Source organism: Falco naumanni, chromosome 4, assembly GCF_017639655.2.
Source record: "Falco naumanni isolate bFalNau1 chromosome 4, bFalNau1.pat, whole genome shotgun sequence".
Lineage (NCBI taxonomy): Eukaryota > Metazoa > Chordata > Aves > Falconiformes > Falconidae > Falco > Falco naumanni.
In genome coordinates this window covers 85,072,028-85,087,649 of record NC_054057.1, presented here as the reverse complement: position 1 = coordinate 85,087,649, position 15,622 = coordinate 85,072,028, and the positions used below count along the sequence as shown (strand labels likewise).

General features: G+C 52.2%; 1 protein-coding gene across 3 annotated transcripts in view; it reads left to right on the top strand.

Moving 5' to 3' along the window:
• The window catches only part of PEMT (phosphatidylethanolamine N-methyltransferase), a 43,580-nt gene that overhangs the window by 12,178 nt on the left and 15,780 nt on the right, over positions 1–15,622 (top strand). For all 3 annotated transcript variants that reach the window (XM_040590836.1, XM_040590838.1, XM_040590837.1), the window contains exon 3: positions 11,287–11,402. In XM_040590836.1, the coding sequence (XP_040446770.1) occupies positions 11,287–11,402 (116 nt within the window). The remainder of the gene's footprint in view (positions 1–11,286; positions 11,403–15,622) is intronic.

The window sequence follows — 15,622 nt, the reverse complement described above, 5'->3', positions numbered from 1 at the left end:
CAGGGGAGGCTTAACACGGAGCGTGGAACGTGATATGTCAAGCGGCGAGAGGACGGGAGGCCCTCCAGCCGAAATCAGCACTCCACCGAGCGTGGCCAGTGCAACCAGTACCTCTTTTCCAGTGAACTCTCACTACTCTGTGAAGGGGTATTAGATTTCTCTTGCATGTTGTGCTCTGCGAGGCGGATTTATTATTTCTTTTCTCCCCCCTTCCCCGTCCCCCCTCCCATCACAGCCCCTGGGGGAGCGATGAGCGAGTACACGCTGTCCAGAGGATGGGTGTATTGGGAGTCCTTATTAGCAGACTTATTCCAGAGAATTAAACCTTGATTTCACAAAAGGGCAGCAAGAGAGCGACTGCAGCTCTGGGAGAAGCCAAGCTGGCTTTGTGTGTTGTTTGCAAATGGCACAAGAAGTCCTGATCCAAGACTGCCGGTCCTGGTCATTGGGGTATTACAACCAAAAGAACAATTGTTGAGTTTCTTTACTATTTAAAACAGAATTTACAAAGCAGTGTACAAGGAAACCAGCCATGTCTCCTCTACCATGCTGTCACTTGTGCATCCACTTGTTTTGTTTTCAGTTTTAGGCTTGAAAATGTTCCTAATCATCTTGCACTTCACCTTTTGACAACCCCACTGCAAAATGTGCCTCTATGACACCCGTCATTGTTTCTCCCCGAATTAATTGTTGTGTGTAATTGCGACCTGCCACAGGACGCTGTCTTGCTCTATTAAAAAGAGAGATGCTAATGAAGAACATTGGGTACCATATTACGGGAGAGTAAGGCTCGACTCGCTGGGACTTGTACTTGGTGTACTGTTACTGCCAGCCCGGGCAGAAATGGTGTTTCTGTCTCTCATCAGTCACTGGCTAATGACTGTAATTTTTACTTGCTGAGAAACTCTGGATATAATGGACTTCATTAACGGATACATGAGATGCTACCAGACCTGCATTAGGGGGAGAGAGGAAGAAAACAACCCCTGCGTGGAGGCAATTTTATTATTTATTTGTAGCATTAGAAGTGATGCAGAATTAGTGTCGGATTTGGTGGTGTGGCTAATGAGCTGGGCTGAGCTGGAATCCAAGCAAACCTATTAATGAGAGCAAACTGCAAGGATGATGCCTGGGTCTGGAAAGCCTCACATCAAACACAAGATCCCAGGCAGTGCTGGGATGGCTCGGCTGCTTTTTCTTCCTCCGCGTGGGGCTGTGTGCTGATGTGTTTGCGTCTCGAGAGGCTTCTGCTTGCTGATCACCCTCAGCTTTCCTCCGTCCCCTTCTCTCCTGTCAGCTCCTTCTTACTCATACACTGGGTGAACTGGAGCTTATTTAATCTTCAAGACAACAGAGCCAAAGTATTTCCACTCCCATGGGCCACATCTGCTTGAAGAATTGCCCAACTTGAAATACTGCAGCATCCAGCCCTGGTTTTCGGTCGCAGGCAGTGACACATCTGTAAGTCCAGCTGGTTAGGGACACAGTGACAGAGCTCACACTGGTACGCAAACGCATATCTGCAACTAAATACAGGTCGTACAGGAGAGCAAAAAGGCACTTGAGTTAGCTGACATCTCTGGCATAGCTCTATACGGTCTCTTTGCAGTGAATCAGAGGCTGCCAGAAATGCCAGAGTCTTTAGGTGACCTCAGTTTCCTTTTACCTGAAGCGAGTGCAGGCTTGTCGCAGCTCGGTGAGAGGACGTGTCTTACACAGGATGCGCTTGCTGAAGACTGTCCATTTTTATTCCAGCTAGAATGACTGTTTTTTAATCAGGCTGACCTTATTTGCAACAGCAATAGCGGTTTCAGCTAGAGGTTTGCAGCAATCGTTGGGAAGCTTTGAAGAGCAGGATAGATGCTTTGTGACAAATGTAGAAAGCTTTGTCCCCACATTTAAAACAAAACCCAAGGCACTGAAGTCTGCAGCAAATTTGGAGGGGCTTGACCTCAGCCCTGTGGATCCACTGAGATCCAGAGCCTGATTTAGAAATAACGCAATGGAGCAGAGGCACAAAAATAGAAGGGAAGTCTTAAAAAAAATAAAATAGAGGTGTTTGTCTTGTAACGTGGCATTTGTACTGAGCACTTGCTGACAGTGTGGTGCAGCAAAGAGCTTGTCTTTCTAAATCGATGCCAGTTCAAACATTGTCAGTGCTATTGTTGGATCGCTTTGTTTGAAAATGGGTCTTTTGGGTAGACGGCCTGTTTGGGTAAAGCAGCTGTGTGTATAACACTTCAGGCACTTTCCCCGGTTTTGCTTTTTTTAGTGTTGCATGAGTATGATCAACAGGGGGAAAAAAAAGGCAAATACAGGATGTGAGGTGGGCAGAATATTCTCAGTCACTTGAGAGACGACCCACACCTTTACTTATGGTTGGTTTGGGAAGGTGCCTGCTGTGGACTGCCTGGGCAAAATCAGACCTGTTTTCACTCAGAGAAAATGCTCTGAGCATCAGGAAAAAAGTATGAAAATACGAGGTTTGGGGTTTTCTGGATGGGAACTGTGTGCAATGGGAAGGTGTGGGCCAAGTCATCTGGGCACGGAAGATGAAAAAAAAATCCAACAAAACATTGGGCAAAATGCTTCACTGTCCTGCACACTAGATGCTCGTCTGGCAGCACTTGCCTTGCGTCTGGGCTCTAGCAGAGCCCCAAATACTTGTGTAAGGGCAGCCTCTGCCTTTCTCTAATCTTGGGAGGTTGCTTTATTTGGTTGTATTACTGGTTTAGAGGAGCTGGGTGGATCCCGACTGCTCCCCATTCCCCCATGCAGCCTGTGTCTCTCCTGGTGCTTGGCCATCCCCATCATGTCCCAGACAGGGACTGGAAAGGTCCTTCCCCATCCCATGCTGCGCTCTGGAGAAATCATTATTTCACAGATACTTTTTCCATGGGTTTTGTTGGCCAGGAGAGTGGGTTTGCACTGTGCAGCCTGATTCCCTGTGGCTGGAGCGCATCGCCCTTCCCCTTCACTCTTGGGGAGCTGCTAGTAAGGGTTCCCTACGCTCACTCTCAAAATTAATTAACACAGCTCATTCTGGGTTACTTGAAATCACCTGCCTTCAGCTTCCAGCTCGTCGGACATAAATCATGAGCTCCTAGCCTTGAGGAGAAACTGTTCAGATCTTGTGTTGGAAATTGCTAGCAAATACAGCCCATATTCTGTGTCATTTTTGTTTTTATTGAAGAGGTGAGGATGTGGCTCATGGAACATTGACAGACCCGGCTGCCTTGGCGTACGTTAAGCAGGGGCTTGTTTTCATTGCAGCCAGCTAATGAGATCGTACTTTGACAAATCACATAAGCACTATTAGAGAAATGAAATTTATTATCAAGCTGTTTATCATGAGTAGATTCAAGGTAAAGGCTCGTGTGGAGGTAATCTCAAGGGATGGCTTTGAGGTAAAGCGTACCTAGTCCTTATGAAACCCTTATCTGTTTACCTGCTGGCTTGTTTTGTTTCCCCAACTCACGACTGTTAGCTGAGGTGATCTGTGCCATTTCAGTCCAATTACTTTGACTGAGGATGGATCCAGCAGGGTTTATCTTTTAGGCTAAGCTCGTACATGATAGAGGCAGGCTGGGTTTTTTTAATAGGCATCTTTCTGATTCTGAAGAAGTGGAGTCACTTTACTCTTCTCCCTGTGTCAAAGTGCTCAGACTGGACCCTATTGACCCCCTCAACGCAGCATTTGTTGGGAAAGAGTCACTAGAAGAGGCACTCCAGTTTGTGTTTTGTCCTCTTAACTCGCTTGTTTGGGTGATGGGCATTGCGAGCAGCGAGAGCTTGTCACACTGGCTCGTCTCAGTGCTGCAGCTCCACAGCCAGCCCCTTGGTTTTTGAGAGGAGCTCACCCTGCTTTCTGCTTGTAGATAGTTCTCTTCTTCAACCCCTTGGATATTCTCATTTTTTTTGCAGCCCTTTGTGCTTTCCAAGCCTCCGATTCCACTGTGAGAGCCTGCAAATGTGTTTTTTCCCTCTGTGAAACCGTCACCTGGGTGTGCAGCCCCATCATTCCAGCTGGCTGTTCCACACCGCACTGTCGTTGCATAGCCAGTCTACACACTGCCTTGTCTCTCCGAAACCCCGCTGCTGTTGCTTTTGGCTGGAATAAACAACAGCCCCCCCATCCAGAGCTTGTCAGAGGCAATGGAAAAGTCTTCCTTGCGTCACATTGATGCCTTACTTTCCAAACTGAAAGCCCTTGGCAGACACGGATGAGCTAAGCTATCCTGCTTGGCTGTGGCTTGCTGACAGCTGTTATTGCCATCGTACCAGTGGGGGAATGGGAAAGGGGAAAAACTAACTGGTGTAGCCTCCTGGGGGGAGACATTTTGTGGCTGAGCTGGCCTGTCCCCATCTCTTGGGGCACATGTCAGGTCTGTGCCCGTCACACTGGGTTGCCCGGAGCCTCCAGGCTCTGACAGGAGTCCCTGCCTTGCTCTGCTTCCATGTGCACGGGCACAGAATGTCACCCGTTGTCCCCAGTGCCCGTTGCTCATCAGCAGTCCATCTCTGGGTGCATCTTTTCTTGGTGCATTACCATAAAAAGACCTTTACAAGACTTTTTGTGGGCAAAGCCTCCAGCCTGCGTTGCCTTACAGCTCGCATGAAGCCATTAAGATGGTGCCTGTCTCTTCTAATATCGCTTCAGTGATTTAATTGCACGAACTGGAAGCTGCTGCTCCAGTACTTAGTGGGGGAACTTCACAGGGCTTTAATCATTTGCTAAAAAGCTTTCGGGCTCCATTACCATCTCGTGGCTCTCTCTAATTGAGTGCCTGTGAGTCGAGAAGCCTTCAGAGAAATAACTCGGGCTCTGGATTGGGTAGTCCGGAGCCACCGTGGCTTTTCCCAGTGCAGGCGGGAAGCAATTAAACAAAGTGGAGCCCATTAGGGTGCTGGCAGGAGCTGGCAGCCTGCCGCTGGGTCCCCCAGGGAGCTGTGCTGGCAGGAGGGACAGAAGGCAATCTCATGGTCACCCCGAGTGCCGGCTTCTCCTCCTGCCTCTGGCAAGTGTCCAGCTGGGGATGGGTCAGCCTGCTTTCCTCAGGCAGCTCGGCAACACCAGCTTTCCATGCTTGCCCTGTGGCACCTGCTGCCAGCCAGGTCTGGAGCTGGTGCCCACCTCAGCTGCGCCCTTCAGATGGATTCTGTGCTGGGAAGGACAGGGATGAGCAGCAGGGGACCCTGAGCAGCGCTGCGGCAGAACGGAGGGGCTGCGGCAAGCAGGGCTGGGCGGGATGGGGACTTCAGGGAGGCTGGGTGATAGCTCGGATGGGCAGAGGGGAGGGCGATGCTCCTGCCCTGCCAAAGGGAGGGCAAATGACGGCACATGGGGTTAAGGCTGCTGAATGCTCAGCTGGCCCCAGTGGTGGAGCGCAGCTGAAAACTGGTGGCTCATAGCATATAAGGGATGGTGGATGGAGGATGCACAAGGGACTGGCTCGCCAAGGGCTGGAGGAGGAAAGACACCCGTTGTCTGCTTCATGCAGGGAGCCACAGCCGATGCACGTGTACCGACCGCCAACGGGTTTCACGGTGGGTGCAGGGGAGTCACAGCAGCCCAACGCCCGTCTGCCAAGGCCTGGCCATGGGCTACGCCTGGGGGGTTTAGGGCACCTTCCCAGGGCCCTGCGCCCACTTGGGGCTGGCCCGGAGCTCAGCAGCGGCGCGGGGAAGGCAGTTCTGCTGGTGGGCACTTGGTATCGCCACCACTGCTGCACCGGGAACGTGACTGCGGGGAGGTGACGGCTAATTGCTGCAGCGAGTCAAGGACTGTTTAAGCAGCTAATTAATTCCTCCTAATCAGCCCTTGATCTGTTGAAAACTGCATGGCATTATCTCCTCTGCTGCAACACCTTGATAATTCCTGTCTGAATGGCCTTCACGGAGAACATATTTAAATAAACTCAATAGAGATTTCAGACAGATAGCAACTATAATTACCAGCTTGTACAAATTAAACCGTGGTTTGTTCTGTTCTTTTTCTCCTGCCTTCGCTGCCCAGAGCTCCTGCTAATCATGTTCTTGCTGCCAGTGGCACGCTGGTCCCCCGGGTGTTTTCTGCACATGCCTTCGGAAAGCCCGTGCCGGTGTCCCATGCCGGAGCAGGTGCTCAGCAGGCTGGTATTTTGGATGAGGCTGCACATGGGCACATGCCAGCCTCGGCTGGTGGTGTTCCTGTGCCGGCAAACTGCCCGAGCTGCCCCCCAATACCCCTCGGGGCTGCCGGGCACAATCCTCCCCAGGACCAGCCCTGCGGTTTCCCCTCCTCTCTCTCCTGAGGTTTGCAGTCTCCTAGAGAAGGAGAATTTTTCTCACCTAGGAGCGGCACAAGCACTCGGGACATTTGCCTTGAGTGGCTGCAAGAGCCCAGGCTGGAGCTTTCAGCCTGGCCACGGTGTTCAACCAGCACCATCAGCGCTTCCCTACCGGCACGTGGGCAATAAACCATCTGCACTAAGCGCTGCCAACTGCAGAGGGGCTCGAGCGGGGTTTGTTAGGAGGGATAAGGTCAGGCCACACTCATTTCCTCTGCGGTCACTTGGGACAGCCAGAAAGGCTGGCTCCTCTGGCATTCAGCAAAGGTCAGCCAGCCCCAGTGCTCGCAGGCGGGCGGTGGATGTGCATTTATATTGCAGCCTGCTCTGCTGTTGCGCGCTGTGTTGGCTCTGCTTCCCTGCTCGCTCCTGGCAGCACCGCAGTCAGACTTTGGGTGCTCAGGTGTAACTTCTTCCTGCCTGTCTTTTAGACAAATGTAACAGCTGCAAGCAGGGTCACTTTCCAGCATCCAAGAAGCGACAGAGGGCAGAGAACATTGTTATGCTTTAATGAAGGATTCCAGGGAAACAGAAAGGAAAAATGTATTTTTCATAATGGGAACAGGTTGGTGCCTCTGGTCTCCATACGTGAAATAATGGTAACGTCAGGTTTCCCACCCTTTCCTTGGGTTACAAGCTAGCCAGGGCACACCTGCCCCGATGGGAGATGCTCCCATCCAGAGTCAGGGTTCCTCCTGCCCCAGCACCCACAGGAGGACATGTCCCCACGGCTCGTCTAGGAGAGGTCAGACAGAAGGAGAAAGTTAAAAAATTTGCTCAGGTTGGTTTTGTCTGAAGGGTTTTTTTGAGTCAGGGCTGAACCGTCCGTGTATCCAGGGCTCACCCTATGCACATGCATCCCCTTGGGACCGGGGTTCAGATGTGCCCTGGGGAGCTGTTTATTCTTCCTCTGAGATTTTTGTGGAATTTCTGACTTTTGGATCCCTTGGCAGGCTGCTTCCTAGACGCCACGTGATGGGGCAAAATCCTTCATGCTGGCAAATACTGCAAGACAGGTACAGTGAAGGTAGCGTATCCTATTCACTGTCATCTTTTCTCCAGCCCAGACTTGAGCACCGAACATTTTTATGCCAACAGTTTGGCCAGGGCAAGAAGCATCACTAAAAGTGGGCAGAGCATCTCCCCGGGGGGGGGGGGGGGGGGGGGGGGGGGGGGGGGGGGGGGGGGGGGGGGGGGGGGGGCAAAGGGTCCAGGAATTCCTGGAATGCAGGAGCACAGCCCCTCCACCCTGCTCCCTGGAGAGCTGGGAGCAGCCACTGGCCTCAGCCCTCGAGTGCCTCAGTTGCTCTTGGGTTGAAGGGAGCTGCTGATCCATCCCAGCTCCCAGGCATGCCGCAAGGATAAATTCACCAGTGGCCACACTGCCATCAGATGCTGTGGCGATGGGGCAGCGAGGGCATAGAGCGGCTGGATAGCACTGAGCTGCAAAACGTCGCTTAGACCTGAGCCTTTGGGCTGTGTGAGTTTGTTCCCCATCTCTGGGTGAGCCAGATGTAGACCTGGACTCGGGCGAAACAGCACAAAGTCCCTGCTTCAGAGCTGGGGTCGAGCAAGTTAAAACGTAGCGTGTTCAACAGCCAGCTTCCCTGGACGGCAGACAAAAATAATCAATTTCCTTGAAACAAATACTAAATATTAATGAGAGGTGATGGTCTGCCATACACACAGAGCTGTAAAGAGTGTTTCTTGTTGATCAGCTGCAGAGACAGGTTCGTGAGATGAAATTGCTTTTCAAATGGTTATTTGTGGCCCTTCTCGAGGTGGCTCGGGAAGGTTTGCCTGCCCGAAAAAAGAAAAGAAAATCAGAGCGTTTCCATTTTGCATCAGGGCAGCCACTGGGGATGCGTGCTGGTGCTTTCATTTTTGTTTACGCACTTGCCTGAGCGGTTGGGGAGATGGCTGGGTTCAGTTACGTAGAAATCAGCCCTGAATTTACGTCGGGAAGAGGATATTCCCTGGGAATATCAGCCAGCTGCGCCTGCCCCCGACGAGTGCCGAACGGCCTGCCAAAGGCAGAACATGGGACCCAGGAGCACTCCCCGGCTTTGCAGCCACATCCGCTCGTTGATTTATTTCAATAACGAGCATTGGGGGAAACATTAAAAAAATTACTTACAGCCCTCACCAAGTATCCTAAAGTGAAAGCAGAGGGCTGGGAGCTTTAGAAAAGGAGCCTTGAATTTTTTCTATTGCTTTGACCCTTGGGTAAGTCAGGAAACTTTGTATTAACTCGGTTTCCAAACCTGGAGGTCAGAAGAAAGAGAAAAATGCTCCTTTCCGTCCCTCACCGGGGTGCACAGCCATGGTGGGGGGCTTTTCCCTCCCCTATGTTGTGCTCTCCTGCAGGCAGCACAGTGTGGAAGGCTGGGAGAGCGGACGGCACACCGGGATGGAGGCAGCCCTCCTGGGAGGCTGCCAGTCACAGCCCTGCTGGGCCCCACACACGGCCACGGAGGATGCTGAAAGCATTTTGCATCCATCATGCAGTAAATAATAACACGTCGAATCATGATTTTGTAAAACCCTGAAGCCAGCTGCGTAGCCATGGGTCAGACAAGAGCTAATATTAGTTAGAAATGACTAAAATTAGAAAATTAGAACCGAGCCAGAACTAATTAGTCATTCAAGGAATAGAACCAGAACCGGAACAAATTGTTACTGAAATATCGCTGCAAGGCTTGGCAGGCACCGGTGCTTCCAGCCCCGTGCCGGCTCCCGCTCCGCTTTGCTTGGGATGGCTCTCGCAGGGGCTCGGAAAGGAGCCGGGGGTCCCATTGGAAGGCTGTGACAGCTAAATAAAAGTTGGTGTCTGAGTCCTAGCTGGGGAGTTAGCAGCAGCACAATGCCGCAGGAGCTGTGCTGTGCTGGGGGCGATCCAGCTGCTGCCCCGAAGGGCTTAGGGACGGCCCCTCGCTGCCCAGATGTGCCTTTCCAAAGGCGAGGGCAGCGACGAGGCTGCCTGCAGCACATGGGCTCTCCCTCTGATCCCGGCAGTGCTGCCTTCTCTTTCAGCTTCAGCTCTGCTGCCGGCTGAGATGCTTTGCAAAGCTCTCTTAAGTGAGCCAGGAGCTGCCATCCATGCAAACCCCGCCAGAATAATTTCCAGGGAATTAGGAAGTTGGTACAGATAACTGGCGTGTGGCTGCATTTTCCCCTCTGTGACTCAGTCACCTGTATGGTCACTTCTTTTTACTTTCCAAAGGTGGTAACTCACCCCATATTTCTTTTTCCACTCTCTCAGCACTCAAACAGCAGCTCCCATTTTAGCAGTAGTGTGACGCACAGTGTTTTAAATTCAATTTAGAATACAAACTATTTATACCAGCCAGAAAAAGGCAGTGAAGCAGCTCTCTCTGTCATGAGTGGATTTGTAATTTCAGAGCAATCATTGCATAACTAATTGAATCAGCTCTCAGCATGTGAAATCAGTGCCCTGCTTATTGGAGGTTTTCATCGTTCTCCCCTCCTGAAGCCAACAGTCCCCCGCCACCAGCAGTACTTTGTGCTTCTGCATCAGCCTGGGAAGAAAGCAGGACCTGCAAAGCTGCCTTTTCCGCTCAAATAGAGCCAATAAATTACCAAATACATTCAGAGTGGATGAATAGCTGGGTTGCAGGTGCCTCCTAAAAGCTGCCCAGGCTCCATGTGAGGGAGTGAAGTGCATTTGAAGCTAATGAAGTGCCAGCCGTGTCTGAGAAGCAAATTGGTGCCGAGATGTTCTGCTGACTCCCACCTCCCGCTTCATTGCCCAGGTGTGCTCGGCTTGGCTCGAATTCAGGGTCTGATCCCAACCCCAGGCTTGGTGCCTGAAAGTGAAGCCTAAAAGAGGCAATAAGTACAGCGACAGCTTTCCGAGAGGTACAGGAAAGGTAGAAGACAGAGCAGCTGTAAGGATTTTCACCAGCTTGGGAGCGAGGGCCCTGGATTTGGTGACTTGGGTGGATCCATTCCTGCAGATTTTGGGAGCAGCCGCAGCCACCTGCGTGCAGTAGCCTCCCAGGGTGAGAGGGCACCTCCTCAGCTGTGAGGCGTTTTGGGCAGGGGCCCATCAGCTTCTGCAGAACATGGAGCTTCACGTTGCAACCAGAAAAGAAATAAATGTGCTGTAAAGGATGCTAATGCCTCCCCAGAGATGCTGCCTGCGTACGTGTGAGTCCTGGGCTGTCACTGATGTGCTGTATGGGTTGCACTGAGACGGCCGTGCAGGGCTGGGCGAGGAGTGCAGATGAGCCCTTAATGGCCACAATTCTGAGTGCTAATGAAGGCCAGCTGGTTCAGCCTGTACAAGTGGAAGCAGTTCTCTAGGCAAAGCTGGCAGCTCTTGTTTAGGGGGAGTGCTTGTAGACTTTTCTGGATGTGTACGGGGAGGAGTTGTTCCTGCCAGGTGTGATCCTTAGGTCTGGCTGTAGGAGATGATAGAGCCCAGGGATGAGAGCTGGGTGTTTCTGTTGTCCATCCCCTACTCGGGGATCTGGTTTCTTTCCAGGAGAGCAACACTCGGCTCCATGGCAGGGGCCTCTTGGCTTTCGTGGCCTGGGGACAGCCTTAGCAACACCCTCAGCCTTGTTAGACACATGTTGTCCAAGCCACATGTTCCCCAAAACCTGATGGGTAGGATGTTTTGGGGTTTTTGTTTTGGTTTGTTTTTTGTGTGCTTTTTTTTATCGTCGTCCTGTGCCTCAGTGCTGCCAGGTGGCCTGGTGCACTAGGGCATATGCAATGCAAGCATCAGCAGGGGATGGGTAGGAGAAGGAGGTTTCATCCCCAGGCTTGGTTTAAGCCATGTCCCGCCAGTGGCCTTTGCTTGCTTTTTGCACAAAGCCACAGAGACAGTGTCTGCCCTTGCATCGGGCCGAGGCTGTGGGATTCCTGCTGCTGGGGCAGGCAGTGCCCAGGCTCCTCCAACCACCCACTTTGTTTTCTGTTGTCTCTTCAGGTTGCCAGATGGGAGCACAAAACACGAGCGCTCAGCCGAGTCTTCGGCTCTCCACACGCTGCCTGCTACTGCCTGGGCGCTGTTATCCTGATGCTTAATTGTGTGCGGAGCCATTGGTAAGGCGCTAACTCTACTGCTATGTATCGAGGCATAGAAATGCCCCTACGGGGGTGGGGGGGTGGGGTGGGCGGGGGATATTTGCTCTGCAGTGCTGGATCCAGCCCCAGCATATTGCTTTTACGTGGTGGGATACCTTCAGCCAGCAGCAGATTGATTGCAGGGTTTGTGATAAAGATGAGGGATGCAGCAGTGTGGCAAAAACCATCAGTATCAACCGCTGTTGAGTGTTGCAGGTTTCCTTGCTCCGCTCTCTGGGGACAGTTTCCCATGCCCTGTGAGCAGCCCAGGTGACGGGAGGGCTGTTTGCACAGGATGGATCATATGTAACAGCAGAATTTTTAAAATTTCCTTATAAAAACCATAAACAAAGTTAAACCTGTTTGTAAGAAGCTGCAGTTTCCCACATAGAAGAGTGGGATTATCTGTGCACTTAGCAAGCAGTCTCTTTAAACTCTTATCCGCAATCTCTTTAAATACTACCTGTGCTAGCTAATAGTATTGTATGACTGATACACCATACACCATGGGAATACGTCCTTTGACGTTCTGAGTGCAGCAGAGAGGTTTACTGCAGAAGATTTCCTCAATGCCAGCAATTTATCTGCGATCTGGTAGGCTTTATCTTCAATGCTGTTAGGAGAGACAGACTCTCTTACTAAATTCCCAAATTCAATTATGCCAGGGTCAGAGCTAATGGGTTGTTTAGTACTCTGGGTAATTTCCCAGGTGCAGAGATCTCAGGTTGGAATTTGCACATGTATTTAAGAGCTTTGCCTTCCTGGAAGTGACACCAAGACCTGCCCTTGCCCTTCTGCGTTTGTCCCAGCTACTGCTTATTGCAGAAACCGTAAGAAAGCCTGCAATGAATGGGGCCGTAATTGAATGCAGGCAGTACAGAGGATGTGTGTGTGTGTTCTGCTGATGTCTTAGCGACATAGCAGGCTTGGATTTCACTGGGGAATGTCTCGGCAGTCTCTTGCACAAATGACACAGTCACTTGTTGTCTGGGAAGCAGTGCAAAGCTTTGTGCCTGCCTTTAATTAAAACCACAGCTGATGGAGGGGCAGTCTCTGTTCCCAGTGGTCCTGCTGGTTGCTGGGTCAGTGAGGCTTGCTGGGTCAGAGCGAGGCACTGGTGGGGAACTGCTGGGAGAGCCAAAGGGGCTTCGTCTTTCCCAGCACCACATCACGCCTTCCCCCTGCAGACCTCCCGGTGCCCTGCCAGCTAGCATCGCTGGCTCTGCTGGCTCTGCTCTGTGTCATGAGTTTGTGGGTGCTGTGAGGCTCATTGGGGGTGGCTCTGCCTGCGCAGCCCATGATCTGCGCCTTGAAGGAAACAGCAGGATCAACACAGGAGGCTGGAAAAGCCCCATTTGGACCTTGGTTTTGGAGGAGAGGCTCTAGCAGATGGGGCAGCTCACCACCAACCGAAGACAGATGAGATACTAGCCCACCCTGGTGGGCCAAGGCCGTTTCAGATGATTGCAGTGTGCTGTTTATTTTGCCCAGGTGTTTCAACATGGTTTGGTTATTCCCTTGCTCTCCTGGGCACTGACGTTGGCCCAAGTGACAGCTAGCAGGCTTTGGGCTGTTCAGGCAAGGCAAGCCCTTAACTGTGGGAGTGACGGGATGGTTTCGGGGCGGTCATCAGAGCAGCAACTGCTGGAGTTGCCCTGAAACACAACTGGGAGACTCACTGCCTCCATCCCCACCCCAGTGAGCCCTCCAGGGCTGTCCAAAGCTTATTGCTCAAGCCTGGAGAGGTTGGGCTGTTTGGGAGGGATTCATCCTGCCCCTTGCCCTTGCATGAAGGTACCAGCCAGGTCCAGCCGAGGGTTTAGCTGCCCAGAGAGGGTTCATGGTTTGTACGACACGGGCACTGTCTTCTCAGTGGCCAGTGATGCCAGGAGGGATGTCTCACCTGCTCTTGCTATTTTACTTTTCCCTTTATTTTGACTCACTGGTACTCAAGTGCACTGATGAAAGCAGGTTTTCTGCTCCTCAGCCCTGCAGAGGCAACCTACCTGGCAAAGCATAAGCTGTGCTTCGTGCTTCAGCTGTGCGCGGCGGTCAGGATCGCTTGCACAGAGCGTGCAGGCTGCTGATAGCAAGCAAGAAGAGGCAGCCCCGGGGGGTCCCTCCACCCCTAGTGCTGTAATCCAGCCTTTAAAAATCCTCTCTTTGTGCTTTGGGGACTTTTTATGTGACTGGGGGATGCCAGGGAGTGATTGAGGAGCCTACAGGATGACTCTTTTTGTTTTTAAAACTGCTTCCTTTTTGCAGCTGAATTTTTGAAAGGCTTCATGCTGGGGGCAGAGGAGGGGAGGGCAGAGCGGACAGAAACTTTGCGAGTGGGTTGGCATCGCGGCTGAAAGCACCCGGGAGCTGGGCTGTATGGCTGCTTCATCACCCACCCCACACAAGGTGACGTGGTGTGGGCCACTGTGCCATCGTCCTGTCCCCAGTTCAGTGCTGTGATGCTCTCATGCAAGGGTTGCTCCAAAGGGATACGTTGGGTGTAAGGAGAATCTTGTGCTCAATTAAGCAATTAGGTGCTTCCCAGCTCTGCGCTTCATTATCAGTTTTGGCTTGCTTCTGAGAAGCAATCCAGAATGACCTGTGACCAGGGGGGACCTGCTTAGTCAACTGCACAAGACAAGCATCCTTAATTGCTTTGGTGCAATGGTTATTTTCATTATAGCCGTGTGCATCCTGCAAGAAGAAGGGAACTTCCATCACTGAGGCTCTTATCTGTGAAAACAATGCCTGAACTTTTGAACTACCCACACTGTGTGCACTACCCCAGCGGTTTATGACTGTTATCGGTGTGACGTGGGACGTGACAACCTTCGCTGTCCTCCAGACATAGAGCCAGTGCCTCTCTTTCCTGCCTTACGGTGTTGTTGATATTTTTCCCTGCATTAGCTCTGTGCAGGAAACTGCCACTGGCACTGCCTGCACACCCTCCCGTGCTCCCTTTGCACACCCTGGCAAACTCCCCATCTCGGGGCAGGTGTGTGCAGGTGTCTTTGTGTGGAGGGAGCTGATGAACTTCCCACCTTAAGGGTCCTTGGGGTGTTTGCCTGAGCTGTAAAGGCAACACCCACGTGCACACCCTGAAGGGGGGGGGGGGCTTGCAGATGTGAGGGTCCTGGGGTGCCCAGGGCCATGGTGCCTCCTGTGGGAATGACCCCCTGAGCGAGGGCAGCGCCTTTGGCAATGTGCTCGGTGGGTACCACGCTGCTGGCTGGCATGGAGTCCTTCGTCGATGCCACCCGCTGGGTGTTGCCTCCTGCATGGATGGGCTTCTTGCTTGGCACTGGGATTTCAAGAAAATGCATCCACCCTGGGTTGGGATTTTGCACAGGGAACGGGTTGTTTGTCATTGCCTGGTAGAGCCTCTCGGCTTTATGCTCAATACTATTTAATTTTATGAGTTAGTACCATGAACGAGCACAGTGTAAACAGTATCGATCAGAGAACTGCGTGGCCTCTTGTGCAGAAGTGACCAAGTTTGATGCTGGGAATCGAGTGTGGCCCGAAGAGGCTGATGTCCCCTCTGAGCCGCACTGCCAGCAATCTCCGATGGCTGTGCGGGGAAAGCCCCAGGCAGCTAGTAGCACCTCCTGCTCCTGTCGGCCTGGCTGCTGGGCATCTGGATGAGGAAACAGGGCAGCTGAGAAGCGAGGCGGGGGGAGAAGCTGCCATAGCCCCCAGCTGACCTAAATAACACGCACACCGGCACTGGCAGAAAAGCAGAGTCATTATTGGCAAAAGAAGCTGTGAAGATGATGACCAGGGTAACAATTGCCGCTGGTATCGGCAGGACAATTTTAGTGTTGTTGGAGTTGCTTTTTTCAAATGAACGAGATCTTTTGTTGCAGTGTGTACTGCCTGGGCACCACTGGATGGTTTTACCCCCGTTGCCTCCTTTCGCTGAGAGGAACAAAACCTTGGGTGTGGGGGATGGACCGACGTCCTGTGTGGCGAGTGCGGCACCTTGCAGAGGTGGCTGCTGCCTCGGAAGCCCTGGATGTAGGCATCGCTGCTGCTTCCTCACTGCCTGCCGGCCCCTGGCCCAGTTCTGCCCCAATTGCATTTGCCAGCCCCAGTTTCCAGGCTAGTTTTTGGAATCAGGCAAAGGGAGCGCTGCTGGCAGCAGCCCAGCAGCGACCCAGTTTGCTGGATGAGGTGTCCACACTCCTCTGCAGAAAAGG